The following is a 20,393-nucleotide window of genomic DNA, read 5'->3' on the forward strand; positions in this document are numbered from 1 at the left end:
AACACTGGGAAAAAAGAGTAAAATGACTCTTGATATTTCATCCACTCGTTGTCTGTATGAAGTATCGGTTGCCCGAAATGGAAGGATATACTCTCTGTGTGAAATACTGATACCTTATATTGAAAGGGTTGAAAATGTGTTGTTGGAAGATAGAAGTGGTGCTAGTGTACAGTGTGTTTGGAAGTAAAAATAGTTTTTAATTAAAATAAATGCCTAGAAGCATTAACAGGCTTTTCAGGTCACAGTGATTTGTGTAATAAAGCTGGAGGATTGACTGACTTTAAGGAGGTGGAGGAGACTCTAAAAATAAAATAGAGAGATGGACACACGACAGGTTAGAAACGGTAGCAGTAGTTGTGTTGTGATTGGTTGTAGTTAAAGTAGCTGTAGTTGTAGTTGTACTGTTGTTTGTAACAGTAATCGTTGTGAATATGAAAACTGCTGATGGATATTGCTGATGGATTGGTGTAGTTCTAAACTCTATTAATCCTTTTGTTCTCATAACTTAACCTCTTAATTGTTTCCTGCCTATTACCTGCAAGTCTCTCTTCTCCCCAGTTCACCCAATGTGTTTGTCTCTCCCCTGTTGCCCTGAAAAGTCTGTGTCTGTTCTGTTGGATCTCCTGTTCCAGTTCATTACCCAACCTCCCTTCACAATGACCCACGCGTCCTGCCAGAGCCCGTGGCCAGTCTGAGAGCCAGCCACTGCAGTCCAGTCTTTTACTTACTGGACAATGGTAAGAGGAGGGACATGTCATGGATCTCAGCCTCTTCATGGACACCTGCTTGTGGTTATTCTGTTGTATGGCAATAATGCAACAAGGGGGAAAGAGAGGATGATTGGTTTTTGAAAGGTGCTTTGTTTGATGTTGCACCTTGCATGCTCTGCTTCCACACTGTGAGCAACACTATAAGACACCATAAGCCAATTAATTCCTTACACATTTGCAGGAAAGCGTGAATGTATAGGCAATTCTTTTTAAATTGTTATTTGTACAAAAAGCTGCCAACGGAATCATCTTTTTGTGGTCACCGACCATCAAGAGTAAAGCTGGTTTTTGCGTCCTTGTTTCCTCAAGTTTCCATGGCTGGGGCAGTAGTGCATGACTTAGAAGCTGATAACAGACATTTAAAAGCCCGTCATCATGGTTGGTAGAGTATTTAAAAACAATATATATTATTGAGCAAGAAAAAACTATATAGCGGACAGGTGGTGGGTGGGTAGACAGTTCTCGTTTCTGTTGCTGCACTGGTGGCTCCTCCTTGGTTAAACATTAACAGTTACAAGGACTAGGAAAACAGGCATACAAATAAGAGAACAAGATTATCTCAAAATCACAGAGTGAGTTTTAAATTCATTAAAACATCTCATTTTCATGATCAAAATGTTAGTCAAATGCAAGTCCAGGATCAACCAAGTTGCTTGCAGTGTAAACAAGCTTACAGGGACTGTGTTTCTACGAGTAGAATGTCTGTGGCTGCTTTGTCAGTGTGTCCCATGCTTTTTGCGGATGACTGCTGGTGGTGCATTGTCTGTCTGCCCCAGCTGCAGGGGGGTAGACATTGTGATGTTTGTTGTATGTGCCAGATCTGGGCTTTGACCTTGGATCCTTCATCATTCAGCAATGCTGCGAGGCTGGCGGGTTTAGGAAGAGGAAGGGGTTGTATTCCAGCCGGGTTCTTCTCCTCACTCGTCAGTGCCTCTAGTGCTTCATTCTTTGTGACATTAATCACCGTGCCTCCACTTGAATCACGCATCTTTTTCTCTAAAAAGGCAACGTGTTCTTTTACAGAGCCGTGGTGCTCAGGGTCTCCTTCTCTGTGTCTTTCATACTGTGTGTCAGCAAACCCACAAGCTTATCTTGTTGTGCTCTCAGCTAACATTCATCATTGTCTTGTCTCTGACTAACTGCATGGTGTCCACTATGCGGCCAGTTGCGGTGCTGATGAGTATGACTCCGCTTGCTTTGAATGTTCATGTATCCGTGTACCCACGATTTGGTCCTACATTAGCCCCATTTGAGATATTAGCACTCAATATACTTTAATTCACTTAGGTAGCATTTACTACACAAACGTCAGAGGCTAAAAATCAACATTAAACACCAACATTAAATTCCAGTGTTTTTCTTATTGTGTTTAGCCTTTTATTGGACATTGTCTTACAGACAGGAAAGTAGTGGGGTATGTATGACACACAACCAAACCCTACACGAGTAGGAGTAGTCACATGGCTGTTGAAATCATGTGTTAGGAACCCAAATCAATATGCCATCCGCTTTACATCATAGGTATTTTTATTGTTACTGGTGCCTGTTGTTTATACTGAAAGATAAAATGCTTTCCTAGCATGGGCTAGGACAGCAGAGCAGTGCACCACACTTTGAAGAACATTTAAATTTTGGGCTCCTGTCCAAGTAAATGTTTTATCTTTCAGAGAGAAAGCAGGCACCTACAGTGGTCACAAAAACAACTTCAGAGACTGTGAATAACAACTAGAAAAGAATGCGTTTGCTCTGTTATTGTTTTGTGCTGGGAAACATGGCGGAATGAGCAGAGTGCTGAGGTTCGCAAACGGGGCTAGTCCACGATGAACTGTTGTCTTATATGTGTTTTAATATTATCATGTAAACAACATAACAAACCAAACGAAAAGTGAACAGAAATGATAGAATAATTATAACAAACTTAAGTTGCTTGATATGAAATTGTAATTTTTTTGACACAAGGCCGTGATGTTGCTCAACAGGGCAAAGTCGGATACAGGCCGAGGGACCACTTGCTAAAATGTGGTTCTGTAGTCAAAAACCTGTGGTAATGAATGGTAATACATGCAGTGTTTATCTGGTCATTGTTCATTTCACAATGAGCAACCCTTTGGCCTGTCAGATCAGCCCCACCTGTTTCTTTTGATTAAAATACATTTTATGAAGTGTTAATGCAGCCACCGGCCTATTAAACAGAGGACCCATCTGTGTGGAATAGGTTTCATTATGAGAATATTTTTCCTGTCATTCTATCTCTAATACTGTACATTTTATATGGTTGCAGCAGCATCTGGTCACTACGGTTTATTATGAGAAACACACAGAGCTCATCTGTTATCTCATTAGTGACACTAATCCAAAACCCTGTACTTGTTCCTGGGAAAATGGAAACAGAAATTAACTGATTGAGAAATCCAATTTGAGCATCATACTACCCATATTTCCTCTGTAATAATAAAATATTCTTCAATTTTTCCACAAAATGACCTTGATACTGAGCGGCCAGCCTGGTCCTCGTCAGCAAATAGGCTTCCAAAATAGAATACGTGGTATTACATTTCTGTAGATCATTGTTTCTTCAGTAGGCCTCACATTCTCTTTTCTCCAGCGCTGGCCGAAGAATTGAAACCTCTGTCAAAGTAATCGCCATTGATTCCTTTGATGAATATCCCACTTCTAAAGAAACAAGGAAATGGCCAGTCATTCCGTTTTCCTCAAATTCATGAAATTTATTAGGCGTCATGTAAACACCATTCCGTGTCTTCCACATACCAAGTTAATCATTCAGCACAAAGAAACAATGAAACATTGCCTTCTTTTTGAGGGGGAAACCGACTCATAACACCTCAAGTTCGACCTTTGCAGTTCTCTACTTACTGCAAAATGCTTGCAAAATGTTTTAATAAGTTATTTTGGTTGCCTCCAGTGTCTGACTGTGAGTTTTGTACCTGCACCTTAAGGTGTTACCCTGTTTATTTGTGCTTCCATGTCAGACATCCCAGGCCTCAGAAAACAAAACAAGAGTTGTCCAAAACGGGCAGATTTTAGATATGTGTGTTCAAGTTGAAGACGTCACAGTTAAAGTATGTCTTGTCTTGTTGTAGCTCAACAAGGCAGTTAGCATTAGTTCCAAGCAAGACTATTTTATGTTGTTAAGCAACAGTGAGAAGATAAGGCCTGCTCCAAGAGACTGGTCATTTAGTCCATTGGACAAGTATTTCATTCTGACCAATAGCTGGGAACACTGGCCTGGGACAACAATGGAGCATGCATTTTAAAACTTGCCTGCTGTGTGCAACTGCACCAGTTTGCATGTTCTAGTTCTTTGTTCATTTGAATGAATACCATTTACTTTGATTCATTTTATTTTTTTGCACATTTGTTTGTCATTGTTTGACTTAGATTACCTGATTTATTTTTTTATTTTTTATTTATTTTTTATTTTTTTGTTTTTGAAGGGATTAACTGGTGCTTTGTGTCCTATTCTTTTGTTTCAGTAAAGGGACCCGGCAGAAAGTTAAGTCTGCCAACAGATCTTAAGACTGATCTTGGTACGGTAGGCGAAAAGCCAGCAGTTTTCACTTGATTTCCTTTGAGTCATTTAGTTTTCTGCTTTTGTCATGGTTTCTAGGTTTTTATGTTGCATTAGTAGCATTTTATTTTAAATCTCACTCAGACTTTCTTCTTTCAGTTTCCTTGTCACTCTCTCTTCCAATTCAGCCAGCCATGAGACTGTTGGCCTGAAGTGTTCGTCCATCTTGCCCCTTTAATGTGTTTTGATTTGAACCTTCTGTATTTGTTCCTTCTACATTTTGCAAGTGTTTTTAAAGGTGATATGTAACTCATGCCCACATTCAAATCTGAGGCTTTCTATCGCTTTATCATGATTGGACCATCTTCTGATTTTATGCAACCTTTCCTCCATTGACAGCCTTGCTCTGCAGTATTGGATCACCACTCTCATTGTAACTGGACCATTTCTCTTCTTAAACAGTCTTTTCTCCATTTTGACTGGATCATCTGCATTACAGATACTGAGCGTTCCCCCATACATATCTAACTACTACATAAACATCACAGTCTCCGGTTTCCTGTGCTCTCCTTCTGCAGTGTCACACATGCTGTCCCTTCTAAAACTTCTGCTTCTTTAACACAAAATGTACCATTGCCTACCTATTTCTGTGACTCATTTAATGACTTTTCTTTATGTAACAGGTATAATTGCGTTCTTTTCAACATATGGAAGACAGACATTAACAATAACACAAATTTGAAAATAAAACTTTAATATCGGTTGCGTCAGTACACAGTTAGGGTCATCAATGAGAAAATGCTTTAAGCTCATTTCATTTTTGGTGAGGTGCAAACGCTCCTGTGAAACAATGTATGCTTTCAGCACAAGGGGTAAAAATAGAAATCCTCTACCTTGTTAAAAGCGACAATATGAACCTATTAGCAGCTGTGAGTCATGACAACAAAATATTTTGTCTGAATAGTCTGCTACTGAGAATATTCTTTGTGTGTGTACGTCGGTGTATGTGTGTGCGCACTCTTGCTGGATGTTTGCAGCAGCCTGTGCGGAGGGGGGAGTGTGGACCTCAGAGTACAGTACCAGTCTTTGTGCTATTTACCAGTTTCCTTCAAAACATTTCGGGGCAAATTAAAGATTTTGTGTTTTAAATTCACAATGACAAGACATAAAGACAGATTCACAGCAGCTCCGTCACGAAGCTCCCGCATTAGTTGTCCCAATATTACCTGCAGTTTTCAGCCCCGTACTTCTTCGGTTCTTCCTGCTGTGAAGCTGGGTGAGTGTTGCACGCGGACTGGGTGGCACCCTGGAGCTTTTCATCTTCACTTTGAAATTGAATTATTTGTGCATCAACCGGCTGAACAGAACACTAGTTTTTACATGACAGACTTAGTATCAGTGCCAAATACTAAGGAGAGTGAAAAAGGAATACTGGCTTTTTTTTTTAGTAGTTAACATATAATAGAATCTCTAAAAGGAAAGGGAACAAAAAAGCTTCCATCAGACATCTTTGTCAACCACAAATACCACATAGAGCACTGTTTTATTTTCTCTCAAGTCAAGTATCAATGATACTAAACCGCCATCAGTATGTTGAAGCTGTTAATTTAAGTCGTCTTGGCAGACTTTTTTATCAACTAAACTGCAGTCAACAGAGGACAGTAGCGTGCACCCAGTCCACACAATCCTGCTTTTCCTTTGTTTTTGTGTAATAAGGTTTTGTCTGAACGACATATTTTGCTCACTCACACAAGCACTGTAAGTAAAGGCAACTGTTCCAACAACTGGTCCCTGAGCGTTATTATGTCAGCAGTGTCTGTAGATGGTCATGCAGTCTAGCCAACTTAAGTGATTGCTAATTTGCGTTCGATCAAAGTAGCAGACAATATTTTTTGTGTTCTTTTCTATTGCTTTGATCTTTGCTTGTACTTTGAGTTTGGTGTCATAAAGCTTCTGGTCTTAAAAAAAATACTTCATATTTCTTTCTTGGCACAGACTAGATGAAGCTGCACTCACGGTTTTCTTTTTCGTTTCTTTTGCCCGAGCATCTCTTTCACTTTCTTGCGCATACTTACAAACCACTCTTCAACCCTTTGTCACTCACTCTTTCCACTCACTATCATTTTACTAGTTGACAATCAGATTTTCAACATCAGCTTGCTCCTCTTATACTACCAAAATATCCATCTCCATGGGTCATGTAGTGTAATAATGACTTATAGTATTAATCAACACTATCTCACAATAGGTTAAGAAAGTGCCTATTGACTAACCTGCATTCTAAAAAGATAATATTCTTTCCCCTCTTTGTCAGATTTCCTCTTTCAGTTTCCCTGCTCATTATTAGACTAAACGACTTATGAAGATGGATATTGCAGCACTGGATTACTACATGTTTAAAAGTTTAATTATTTCCGTCTTTCTGTTGTTTGCTAATGCTTTGCCATTGTTACAGATCATGTCAATGGACATTGCACTAGCCCCACCTCCCAGCCCTGCTCGGCGGGGAAGCCTCGCATTCCGATGGGTCCCGAGGGGCCACGGCTTACCCGCAGAGGCCCTGGCCGACCGCCCTTCCGCAAGGCCCAGTCCGCTGCTTGCATGGAGATCTCTTTGCCTGTGTCCCACACTGAAGGTGTGTGCTTGTCTTCCCAACTCCCATTCCTAATCCTCTATAACATACCCTCCTTCCCAAGCGCATGCCATCCTCTCACCCTGGGGTAAGTGGATTAAGGCCTGATACATAGTTAACACAAGGCAAGCACATGCTAATGTAAGTTAGCAGCATGAAAACTGAATTTATGGTTTAGCTGTCAGGATCAACTACTGTGGAACAAACAAATCAATGAACAACAAGAGAGTTTTCCGCCACATTCATTATAGAAATTTCATAATTGATTGTTCGCTGAACCCTTTTCCAATCAGTGATAGTCCAATTATAGCTTATCAACCTTAACTGAGCACTGCAGGACTGTCAAGTCTCTACAGGTTGAATCAAGGATTCAAGGATTCTTTATTGTCATCATTTATTGAATCAGTGGATGTGGGGTTATTTTTGTAGTAAGAGCAGCGATGTAAACAGTTTATAGGCAGTTTTATTACCTTTCTTAACCTAAAACACAAAAATAGAAGTGTAAGGAATGGACTGAACTGTGTGTTTCTCTTCTGCAACAGTTAGTGTGCCACAGCAGCTTGCACAGTAGCTTGGTGCAGTAGTTGTCTTGCTTTTAAAACAGTTGATTTTATGATCAGTTTTCTGCGTGGAGAAGGGGTAAGGATAATCCACCACAGACTAAAAGTCAGCCAATATATTTTTGTACCTGCATATGTACTATTAGAGTGGAGAAACAGTAACAACCTTAACCATTATTAGGGGGGCAGAGGATATCAAGTGTAAATTTTTTTGTATTCTCTAAATTGTCAACAGCTACTTCAAAGTATGCGTGTACAAATTACATTTTTAGATACAGTGGCACACTGAGGTAACTGGGAATCAGCCATCAGACGGTGATAGTATTGAGATGAACATGCTTTTCCACTTGTTTCTGACATTTTCTAGTTACTTACTACCCAAACGTTTCTGCAGCTTGCATTAGCATCACCTTACAACATTTGGACCTCAGGTTCTGCTTCTTTTGAATGCAAGAAACAGCCCATGCACTGTGTCCTTTTAATAATGTTGCTTGTGTCGACCATGTCCCAGGCCTGAACATTAATGATTCAACAAATGATTTGTACTCATCTCTTTCTTTTATTTTCTGTTCATATTTATTTGATCTGTAACAGTATTGATGCGTTTACAATGGACCTGATAGCATTATTCCATCAAGTAGTAGTAGAAGTTAATGCCTTATTCTACCCACTTTTTTATCTTCTCATAAAAAGATTCTGGATATGTTTTTGAAAATTAGGTTACAAAAAATTGGAAAATTAGTGTGGCCACACTTCTCTACTTTCTCATAATCCACAAAACCTTGAGCCTATGAAAGCATTTCATGAGTTTTATTTGGTTTTCGTTGTCTATACAATGTCTTCATACTGAAATTATCCAGTCAAAATTATGAACATTATTTTTTTATTTTGAAATGCCCTTTTCAGTATGCACGCACATAAAAGAGGAGGATAATATAGGACAACTGCTCAGTTTGCACTCTGGCATTCTGACATTTTCGTTGACAAATCTGACGTTTTATTTTTCTTCCATCCGTATACCCTTTAATTCACACTCTTCTTCTACCATTGAAAACCCCATCAGAGGCTTCATGTTCCCATAGTCAGTGTGGAAATGTGTGTATATACCTGTGTTTTTGCGTGATGGAAAGGGAATCTGTGGGTGTGTAAATCTGTTTCTGCGTTTTCATGTGTGTGTAATAATAATCACATGTTAATCTGAATTAAGAAAACCTTATAAGGGACACAATAACATATCTTTCTTATCTTCAACATTTTACTCTTTCTCAGAGCTTTGATTTCTATTTTAAAGGAGAATTGGGAAATGTTTTAGCCTTGCTATTGGGCGTATTTTTTTATCTGCTCTTACATAAGTGACACACAGACAAAAGCCAAACAGCAGATAGACAAATGTGCTGTCAAGTGAAGCCTTAAAATGACACTCCCAGCAGTGCAATTTTGAGAGATTGACCCCAGAAATGACACAGAAAAGTGGCCTCGGTCAGGACGGAACATTTAATTACACAATATGCATGAATCTTTGCACTTAGTCTGTCACTGCCAGGCAACAAACATCAAGACACCAATGCAGGACATCTATTGACTTTGAATAAACAACATCCTCCTACTCCGACAAAAATGAGAGGCACAATTTTTCATCTTAACAGCACTCCTGACATTGGCCTGTCATGGTGAACATTTCATTTATCTCTCCTCCATTCGAAACTAGATGTGTTTGTTGGTGAAAAAAGCCACAGTAAAAGTGAATGTGGCAGACACTAGCTAAAAAAACTGCAGGTTTAGGGACAAGATTTAAGTGGGTGATCCATAAAAAGTGACTGATAGATGATTGGGCCTGGAGGCAGAGGAGTTGTTTAACACTGCAGTGCTCTAGTTTAAAGTGGTGTGGAGACTGGAGCAGGTTGTCATGCAATTAAAATGTAAGTCAGTCTAAACCGTAATGGTCATCATATAAACCTTGTGCAACTTTTACACTTGTGGATCACTCTGGGTGGGCAGATCTTTCACTGCTGGCCAACTCATGTTCTGTCTTTGCTTTCAGTTTGAGATTAACAGGAACTCTCAGTCAGGTCACGACAGGCTAATCTCTCCATAGGGGACTCAACATCGTGACAGTTCCCAAAATGTCACAGTTAGTGTAGCCACCCTGCAAGGACATCAGACAAAAAGTAACAGCAACTGATCATGCTGATCATCTGCTGTGCTATAAAGTTACAGATACAAATAAAAAAAATGGATAGGTGCAGTGTTGTTTATTGAGTCATGGCTGACCATTTTATGTCAGTCTTGCAATTAGATCCACGCTGTCATTTTCAACAACCTCATTATACAACAGTGACCTGGAACCAAGAGGGAAGCTGTTTTTCATTATCATAAGCTGAATGTTTTATTAAAGCCACTGCCTGAGCAACAGGTGCATTATCAACCAGAACGATGCAGACGATGGAGATAATCGCTCTATTCCACAGCTGATTTAGTGCTACTGTGACCTCTGAAAATATCAGTGAGAAACTGTTTGACTGACATCTTGAGTACTTTAATGTAAAACTTTGTAGTGTTTTGGCTCCAGGATGTTCGTGTAACCCAGGTTCCCTAGACAACCTGGAGATTTTACATGATTACTAAACTCAAACTTAACACCAGTTACCACTTTATTTTAAACTAAAGGGAGAATTCAGAAAGCCTCTGAAAGTAATTCATCAACAAAAGAACTGTCTAGCTGGATCACATAGTTTAACATAGGATACATGTTGAGTCCTCCAAGACAGGCCAGTACTCCTAAACATGACCTTGACTTTAGTCAGTTCATGGTGGTCATCATGCTGTCTAAAGTCTAACATGACATAAAATAATTTGTCTTTTCCTGCAGGTGCATTTCTGTGCACAAGACCAGGCATTCTGGGTATAGTGTAAAGATAGAAGGCTTTTATTACCTGCATTATCAGTTCATTTGTTTGTTAAGCCTGTAAATATGCCATTGTGTTGAATCTACAATTTCAATTGACCCATGAAACATTTTATTTGATCTTTGACCAAGCAGTCTCAAAGCTTCTCTCTACTTAATTATTCAGACATCAATGAAAGAAATCTTTTCCAATCTGCATACATCATGAGCTTCTTGTACCACCCTCTGGAATGTCTAAATGTCAACTTTGAGCACCAGATATTGCATGATGAGGTTTTTGGAGCACACTCCTTTAACTCTACCACGTTGTGTGCGGTTTAATTAATATTGTAACTAGCCAGGCCAGTAGTTGAATACAGCAAGATGTTGACCGAGAGATTTACTTTAATTTGCATCAATTAAGACTCGCTCATTGTCATATATAAAATTCATAACGGTTTTGTTGTATTGAATTTTTTGCTTTACCTGGGGTAAATTCATTCTGACATGCAGAGCATGTGGTACAGAGAAAATAGAATGAAAATTAAGACTAGCTGTAGCCTGTAGTGGCATAGATGTGTGTTTATTAGGTGTGAGTAGTCAGTTTTCTCAGCAGACCTTTGCATATTCTCTATCTGCTGCCTACCTTTGGCACTGTTGTTTATCAGTTTCACTGGGTTACCACAGTGAAGAGCCAGCAGGATCACTGGAATAATTAAAGGTCAACAAGCAGTGCGAGAAACGAGGCCGATGTTAATGAGGCCTGCATGCCAGGCGACCAGACAGAGGAGGGAAATGGCAGAGAGGCCAGGCTCAATGTACAGTAGACATTTCCATACCTCCCATCTGGGTTAGGCTACACACCTATGAAATATTGATGATACAATTGTACGATATGGTTGTGGTTTTGAAAGAACATGATAATCTATTATTATCTGTTATGAGTTGATTTGTTCATAAGTACTAAGGGAGGAGGTGTTGTTTCCCCACAGTATAAGCTTAGTAATACACACATTATCACAGTACCACAGAATTTAAAAAAAAAAAGCAGTACAAAAATACATTTCACTGGACCACAGCACAGAGCTGAGGTGACTCAGTCACTTCCTGGCCTAACTTTTTCAAAAGATGTTCAAGTCTGCACTCACACACACACACCTATAGCCATGTTTGAATGCAAGATTAAAAAAATCTGAAACAGTAGGTCTTCTATTACACGGCTTTATGATTTAAGAGATTCTTGTTGGAGCTGTGCAATAATGAACTGACTCATCTTGACTGTTGTAATGTTAGAATTTGAGGTTAAATATTTCTCCAGTGCAACTTAAATGAACAATTGAATCTATGAGTTAAATCAAAGCGTACAACAAAGCTGTGTTCTCAGTCAGAAATGAAAATAGGAGTTAAACCCCAGATGTTTGTCCTTGTCTCTAAAGTGTGTGTGAGTGTATGTGCACGTACCGCTGTATAAACCTAGCGCCTTTGTCTGTCTCACCACTTCTTGTCTGCCTTTCCTTATCACCTGCCTGACACTGCCTCGCCCGCCTCTAGCTCCCTGTAAGGGGGCCCCGGGGGTCCCTGTGTCCTGTCAGAGTACCACTGCGTCTGACTTTCATTAGCCAGCACCCCACAGGCTCTGTCACACAGCGTAAACACACCCCAACGACACGCGGCAAAACCGAGCTGCTGCTACCCAGGCTCACAGCAGAAGGCTATTTTGTCACTGTGGTTGCCAGCAGCGTTGCACAGCATTGTCAACAAGATATCAGAATTTTGACTAAAAGCGCAGAAATATGTTGAAACTGCTCTGATACCACATAAAAAAGAATTTTTCAAGTCCTAGCTTTTGTATTAAGGTTTTGTGTTATTGAATTGATTTTGTATTTCGCTCCTTGTGCCCGTTTTAAGTTTACAACGTAGTATCCCCTCCACAGGTTTCTGCATTTGTGGCAATATCAAAGAAAGCAAAATGCTGTGTGTCGTTCAATAGTGTTGTACAGTACACCGGGCTGCATGTAGGAATGTTGTATCAGCGTTACTCATAACAGCTGAAGTGTAGAAACCTGCCACTTTGGCCAACAGTGTTTATAATAGCAGATGGTGCTGAAAAGGGGTTCAGAGAGAACATGGATATGCGAGTAAAGGTTGTGTGGCCACCAGAAACATTTCCGAGCTGCCTCTTTTTCAGTCGTACTCTCTCTGTCTTTGTATAAACTTGAAGCAATCTGTCCACGCTCAGTTGCATCTTTCTCTCTTTCCCTCTCTGTCATTCTCTGGTACTGCTGTTCATCTGTCCGTCTCGTCTGTTCCTTGGCTCGGTATGGCTACGCTTGTGTACGTGTGTGTATTTGTTTCCTCGGGACATGTCGGGTTGTGGTTTGTTCAACGGGGTTCATGTCATGGGGGATGAGTAGGGCATGCATCCAGGAGGGCAATGCTTCAGCAGTTACACGGAGTCACTATGTACTCCCACGACGAGCACCACACCGCCGCCTCCTACTGCTGGAGTGAGAGAGGTAAGGGGGCTTCGGCCACAAACCCATAAACTGCTGTCCTGCTGGCTAATTTACGTTCGTCCGTCCGTCAGAATGTCAGTCCGTCCTGTGGCCCTTTGTCATCTTGAAGTGCCTGCTGCTGTCCTGGGAAGTGTAGGAATTGCGTGAAGCCATCTTTATCGCAGTGAATGTTTTCAGCGCACACTGTATGTCCTGCAAGAGCTCATAAATAGTGGATGCTTTGTTTTAGTGTTTTAGTTTGTGCAGAATATATTTTTTATTTTACTGAAGAGGGAGAATACAGGTAAAAAAAAATATTACAGATGAACAAGTCAGCAGATTTAATCTATACAAATTAGTCTTGGCTAATTTACAGCCCTCATCTCTGGTTAGGTTTTCATAACAACCAAATGAACCGGTTAAACAGGACTGCTTGGTAGATTTGGTTCTCAAAATGCTTTTAAAGTGTTGCCGAGAATGCATCCATTGTGCATCTGTCAAGATTTAATTCATCTTATCTGTGTTTGTGTACTCCGGGCTTTGCAGCCATCTGCAGTTGCTGTTACATAAAGTCTCCACTCAGTGTAACATCAGGCTGCCAATGCAGTACTGCACATTTTCTGGCTCTGAATAATTCAGAAATGCAGCAATACAGAAATACTTTCATGATGGAGGCTTTAAGTACACAACGGAGGACCTGAATGTGTAGCACTCAAACAGACTGAGAGAAGTTTTTGAATTTGGTGCAGCTGCCAGTGTGAGTGTGTGTGCGTGCCTGTTAGCGACTGCCAACAGACCACTAGGTAGAATCTTGTAATGGAGTAAAACCAGTTCAACATCAATAAACTAAGTGTGTGTGTGTGTGGACAGGGTGTGGAGTGAAAATATGTTTCTTTCCAGATTTGTAATGTTTGATCACTTTGCTTCTCAGAGTATCACATCAATTCAGTGGCTTTTTTGTTCCTGTTTTACATCACATACAATCTGCAGTTAAACCATGTTTGACTTTTAGAATATTTTGTCTTCTGCACTCCTATTCACTGCCTCTCACCTCACTGTATGTTTTTTTTAACTGTTTATCCTCTCACTCCCATACCCATTCTGTCTTCTTTTTCACCACGCTGCTGTACTCTTCTGCAACTCTTTCCATAAAATTCTGTTCTCCAATACCATTTCCTTTTCTTTCTCACTCTTCCTTCTTTTGTCATTTCATTCACTTCTGACTCATCTTGCATCATTTCTGCCTATGCTGTGCCTCTGTGTTTGGTGGCCGCTGCTGTAGAGAGTCGTGAAAACTCCTTCAGCCGCTCACGCAGTTCCAGTGTGTCCAGCATTGACCGGGACACCAAAGAGGCCATCACCACACTGCAGTTTGGAGAATCCTATGGGCGCAAAAGTGACGCCCTGCCCACCCCATGTCTGTGGGTGGGCACTAGCTTAGGCGTGGCCTTGCTCATCCCAATGTCCATTCCTACTGACCAGGAGGAGAGGATGGAAGAACCTGTCACCATTGGCCCTAGCGGTGAGTACACCTAAAACTGGCTTTCATCACTAAAGTGTCATAAAGATGTCCTGCAGAAACTTCAGATATGCTGATATTTACACAGAGTAACTGCTTTTTATTTGGTAGTGGCCATGTTGTCATGGCGTTCTCAGATATTAACAGTATTTTGATGAGACACAAATCATCTAAACAGTAACATTGTTATCACAAAGTTGTAACAGATATCTTTCTTGAGGAAAACCCACTTTACATCCACACAAAAGGGCTTAGAACAGCTTTCAGTCTTGTCAAGAATAAGACATTCCATCAAAAGTGGAGAGAACGCATTAAGATCCACAAAGTATATCACGTTTATCCCTTTTTTCAAATTATTCACTCACTACTAATAGCAAGCCATAAACCTATTCAACGGTGTTGCATTTTCAGCTCAGACTGTGTCCCTTTTGCTGATTATTATATCACCTGTGGCTTGGACGCAGTGTTAAAAGGTTTAATACCCCATCTGACAAAGAAGTTATGTAGATTTTGAATGTGCTTGGTGAAAACATAATAAGTGGACCATGCTCAATGTTCTCAATTTCGCGGTTGTTTAACAATCTGCCTTTTAAACTTAATGGAAATGAATTGGGGATTTAATGAAGCCTCTATTAAATTGCTGGTGCAATTCAAAACGTTGATAAATTAGTGGTAGATAAGTCGAATATGTCTCACCTTTTGGTATTTCATATAAGAGAAATTTTATTTAGCATTGTCAATAGAGACTAAAGCCACATTTATGAATGCATGTCCATACCCTATGCCAGGGGTGCCAAACTCATTTTAGTTCAGGGGCCACATACAGCCCAGTTTGATATCAAGGGGGCCAGACCAATAACACGATAGGGCATTTACCTATAAATAACAACAACTCCGAATGTTTCCCTTTGTGTTAGTGCAAAGAAGAACATTATGAAAATGTTTACATTTAATGACCGGACATTTCTTAAGAAAAAGAAGTGCAATTTCTGTTTAGTTCTAGGTCTTAGTGTTGTGTTGTTCACAGCTCTTACTAAATCTGTGTGAACCCTAGGAATAGCAATTACTTTTATTGGAAAAATGTTTGACACGTATGCCCTACGCTATAGCCTGACTTGCACCTACATAGAAATGAAACCATGCCTTGCAGCAACTCAGGCTGCAACAACTGTAATTGGTCCAAAATTAATTTGTGGCCGGACAAGCACAGACAGTTCTTCCCTATTTCTGGCTCCTACAAACCGTCTAATCAGACATCTTCTCTCTTTCACTAACGTAAGTTCCTAATCATGAATAGATGATTTTACTTGACTCATGTCGTTTCGTCCATGATTATACCTAGTAATACTAAGAAAAGATTAAGTCAAATAATTTGGTTTAGGATTAAATTACATAATAAAAATACATAATATCTGTATCAAAGAGCAAAGCTTGCTTCCAAGAAATAAAGCAGCCCATCCATCATCTATTACAACTTATCTGATGGAGGGTCATGGGAAGCTGCAGCCAGTTTGAACTCAGAGAGTTCTTGTTGTGTAATTAGCTACTCCATTCACCCCCACTGAAACAGTGCTATACCAAACTGCTCAATGTACAATGATTATCATTTTATAATAGTGCATTTATAGTTAAAAGTATTTTTAATATATAAGGCACACAGACTTTAAAAAGCTAGGATATGAGTGCTTGACTTTAATAGTGTCAGACTGACACAAAAGCTCTAATCAGCCATAAGAGAAAATGCCATGTTGATGTAGCACAAAGCTTTTATAATAAGAGCAGGTCATTTCCTGAGGAATTAAGCGCCGTGTTAAGCTGTGAAAACAGCATTTCCTCTCACTCATACTTAAAGTGCTTCTCAGACCTTATTTGACTCAATTAGATGACATTTGTTGTCGTGGAGAACTTTGATGGGTATTTGCCATGCTTAAAATGACTTCCTTCTTTACTAAAGAGTACTAAGGACAGACTTTGCGGTATGACTAAACAAAACTGTAGCTTTCAAACATGCATTACTCGTCCAGAAATGTTGCCATGTGGGAAAAAAGGTCTCCTACTCAAAGTGAAAACATCAAAAACCCGGACTCTTTGAAGTAGCACTTGTTCTCTTGAGACTAAACCTACAAGACGCAAGCTTATTACTGGCAGGTCACAGATTCAGTTCCAAGGAAAATAATGGCAAACAGGAAAGTATTGTTAAACTCTCTGTGTGTTTGTAAAGTGCTCCTGTGGATTTCCAGTAGATAGTTTCTAATGCAGTAGGTGCATACTCTTGGCTATATGTCAGTAGCAGCAAACAAGAGATAACTATTTATACATATTAAAATGTAACCGTCTGTGACTTTTTAACACAGCTTAGAGCAGAAATGTTTTGCATCAGCACCTTTGAGGCTTATGTAATGTGCCATAGCTTTGAAGATTTTATTCTTGGACAACGTGCCATCCCTGTTTCCCTCTTGACACTTCCAAAACACTCAGGAGCTGTCCAAATGCTGAAGGGCTCTGTGCTGCGCTTTGGTTTCTTGGACTGCATGGGAGCTCTCATTCAGAGCCCGTATGAGGTTTGGAGGGACCTCAATGCCCCAGAGGACCCCGACCGACCACGGAGGCGCAAACTGGTCCACTTTTCCCCGTCATCGTCCCAGGACGCCTGCGGAGAGGGACATTTGGCTGTGGTGTGCTCTGAGAGGCAGGCCAAAGTGTTCCTGATGCCCTCGCAGTCTTGCCTCTTTGTCCACAACATCACAGAGTCATCCTTTGTACTTCGAGCCGATGTGGTATCTGTGAGCAACAGCGTGTGCTTGGCCTGCTTCTGTGCTAATGGACATGTCATGACACTCAGGTATGACCATAGACACTCCTCAGGGTTCTGTGTGTGTCTTAATTTTGGCCATCTTCTGCATGCAGAGTATAAACTAAAACTGTGATGATTTTACCTGAAATTTCCATAACGTAAGCTCACTTCAATTCATCTTTATATGCCAATGGGTATTTTCTTGTGTGAGAACTTTGGCTTGGACTAGAGCTGCAAAATTAATTGTATAATAATTGAGATCCCAGCATGGGCAATTATGTAGACTTGGTTGAGTGCACTGTTGACCCTTTGCCTTTAGAGTCCGATGCATCAAATGAAGTGTTTCCCATTCTAAGTATTTCATTTAACCACACTATGACTGACTTATTTTTATTTCTCAAATACACCTCTGAATAAAGTAGGAGGAAAACATATGTGACATGTTTACATGAGGAGATAACACCTTTCTGTTTGGTTGGATGCTAATGATGATATTTTTTTCCGTCATGTGGTTTAAATATACCTTTAAGAATACAGTTTGATGACATGCTTTTATTTATAGCTTAAATAGAGTCATTGTAAAACTGAAAACAATTTTCTATCCATCAAATGTATGCATTGTTACCAAAGATATACCACTAATAGTGAAAAAAACAGTAATACAGTATGAATTAGTTTGGTTTGGTTGTGTGGTGTGCTTTACTTTCCAGGGTACAGCTGATGCTATACAAATGTTCCTGGTGTCTGACTTGTCCTTCATTCTTCTCACTCTGCTCACAGTCTGCCCAGTTTAAGACCACTGATGGATGTCAATTACCTGCCTCTGACAGACATGCGCATTGCAAGAACCTTTTGCTTCACCAACGGGGGTCAGGCTCTATACCTCAGCTCCCCCACAGAGATCCAGAGAATTACGTACAGCCAAGAGATGTGCGACAACCTGCAGGTCAGCAGTGCAGCTTTTGTCTCTCCATCTCTGGCGTGCAACATCTATCTATGATACACATGTTAAGATGAAGTCATCTCCAAATGTGCATTTACGTGTATGTATGTAAAAGAAAGAAAAAAAAAACCAAACCGTTGACTGGTAATTTTATTTCTCACGCTTCAATCTCACACTTTGGTTTGGAGTTCAGAGAAGTATTGGTGCAGTAAATAAGCAGCAGATATTATTCCCACACATGGTGAAGCCTGGAGCTGACAGGAACCACTGAAGGGAAATGTCACACATGTCACATGTTGTATGAACTCTGCTGGGCTGAATATAGATGCAGTGTTGCAGTGTGCATGTGCATGTACACACGGTCATATCCATATCCATAGGTGGTTATTCTTAAAAGCCGTCACTGCACCCTCACTGACAACAAATGTGAAGCCTGGAACATAATGCTGCCATAGTGCCATCTACTGGCAGCAGTGTATTCTTAGTAGTTTCTGGATATCCCAGTCATGGAGGAGAACTGTTGGTGTGTGTGGACAAGTAAACTGACAAACGGTATCATACAGTTATATGTATCTGCAGTAAGGCAGTTTTTTTATAGGTCATAAAAGTATCATTTTGGTTCCATCTTGACTCGCTGATACAATCAATCAATACTGGCATTTCATCTCTTGTGCAATTTTTTAAGAAATTTTCTTTCATTTTCACTCATTGCAGGAAATGCTGGGAGAGCTGTTTACACCAATAGAAACACCAGAGGCCCAGAACCGAGGATTTTTAAAGGGCTTTTTCGGAGGAAATGCCCAAACCTTTGACCGAGAAGAGCTCTGTGCGTTCTCTTTCCCGTTTTAAATATTAGTTTTTCACTCCAACATGACTAACATGCCTAAAGTAGGCCACATGATATTAATAGTCAGTATTGTAAAAGACAAATGTTTTGAGTCTTCAAAGGTCTACGTCATTTCTTTATGTCTCGTTTCATTTTGTTTTTGTCTGATGTTGTCGGCAGTTGGTGAGGCGGCAGCTGGTAAGGCTTCTCGGAGTCTGGCGCAGCACATCCCTGGACAGGCAGGGATGGAGGGCATGAAGGTGGCAGCCAGTGGAGTGGTGGGAGACCTGGCACGGGCCCGCATTGCCCTGGATGAGAGAGGCCAAAGGTTGGGAGAGCTGGAGGAACGGACCGCCCTGATGATGACCAGTGCAGAAACCTTCTCCAAACACGCTCATGAGGTGAAAACAAGAGCACAGATAAGCAAAGTCACTTCACAAGTTTACAAATGGTTATGTCAGTACTTTTTAAATTTAAGCTCTGAACTGAAAATGAAAAACAAAATAATAATAAATCAGCCATTGATTTTTGTTCATGTTCAGAATAATGCCACTAATGTAAAAGGATTGATACAGCCATGTTTCCAAAAAAATAAAAATAGTTGTCAAGCTCTGTAAAACGTGAATAAAGACAAAATGCAATAATTGCTGACTTTTAATTCAAACAGCATATATTCCTTGAAAAAAACAAAACAATACAATTTCTCAGTTTGTTAACATTTGGCATGTTGGTGTTTGAATTGTAAAAACACGCTTTTTTGGAAGTAAAGTAATCATAAGATACCATTTATGTACTCTTCATGACAACACTGGTGCTGAAAAACGGTATATACTGTAGTTTTTAAAAATGTTATTCCAAAGAAATTCTGTCCAGCATTTGACAAAGCTATAATAATCTTTTATACCTCTCCATCAACTGTATGTGACTCTGTTTTTATTTTACAGTTGATGCTGAAGTGCAAGGACAAGAAGTGGTACCAGTTCTAATAGCAGAACATGAAGGCTGAGGCCCATGGCCGGGTGGGAGCTTTATGCCGCGACAGGACTTTCACTTTAAAAATGAAAGCAATTAACAGAGGGACACTAGAGTGACTTTGTCTTTACGGCTTCTGGACTGGCTACATGTACAGCACTGTCACATTGGTGAATGACGAGGACAGGCTACTTCCTTGACGTGCAGTGTTAAGGACAGAGAGAGGATGGCGGCATTTGAAGGTCTGAAGATGGAACTGGTGATGTGTCTGTGTGTGTGTCTGCGCGTGTGTGTGTGTGTCTGAGTGGGAACTTGTGTGGCTGGGTTTTCTGGACCTTACTGTGTAGATACTCAAAAGTTAAGAAATCAACAAGAAATGCATGAAACAACAATGGATGACTATTAAAAATATACAACTGCCATATTAAAAAGCAGCATGCTACTTTAACAGGAGAGTCAAAAATTACAA

At 40.2% G+C, this 20,393-nt stretch overlaps 1 protein-coding gene across 1 annotated transcript in view; it reads left to right on the forward strand.

Annotated features, from left to right (window-relative positions):
• stxbp5l (syntaxin binding protein 5L) overlaps positions 1 to 20,393 on the forward strand; it is a 130,212-nt gene extending 109,819 nt beyond the window's left edge. Inside the window, exons 21-30 of the mRNA XM_084544728.1 lie at positions 633 to 737; positions 4,265 to 4,318; positions 6,755 to 6,934; positions 12,790 to 12,891; positions 14,153 to 14,392; positions 16,868 to 17,231; positions 17,964 to 18,129; positions 18,841 to 18,952; positions 19,133 to 19,353; positions 19,897 to 20,393. Of these exons, the coding sequence (XP_084400854.1) occupies positions 633 to 737; positions 4,265 to 4,318; positions 6,755 to 6,934; positions 12,790 to 12,891; positions 14,153 to 14,392; positions 16,868 to 17,231; positions 17,964 to 18,129; positions 18,841 to 18,952; positions 19,133 to 19,353; positions 19,897 to 19,938 (1,586 nt within the window). The 3' untranslated portion in view covers positions 19,939 to 20,393. The remainder of the gene's footprint in view (positions 1 to 632; positions 738 to 4,264; positions 4,319 to 6,754; positions 6,935 to 12,789; positions 12,892 to 14,152; positions 14,393 to 16,867; positions 17,232 to 17,963; positions 18,130 to 18,840; positions 18,953 to 19,132; positions 19,354 to 19,896) is intronic.

Source organism: Chelon labrosus (genome assembly GCF_963514085.1).
Source record: "Chelon labrosus genome assembly, chromosome: 5".
NCBI classification, from domain to species: Eukaryota; Metazoa; Chordata; class Actinopteri; order Mugiliformes; family Mugilidae; genus Chelon; species Chelon labrosus.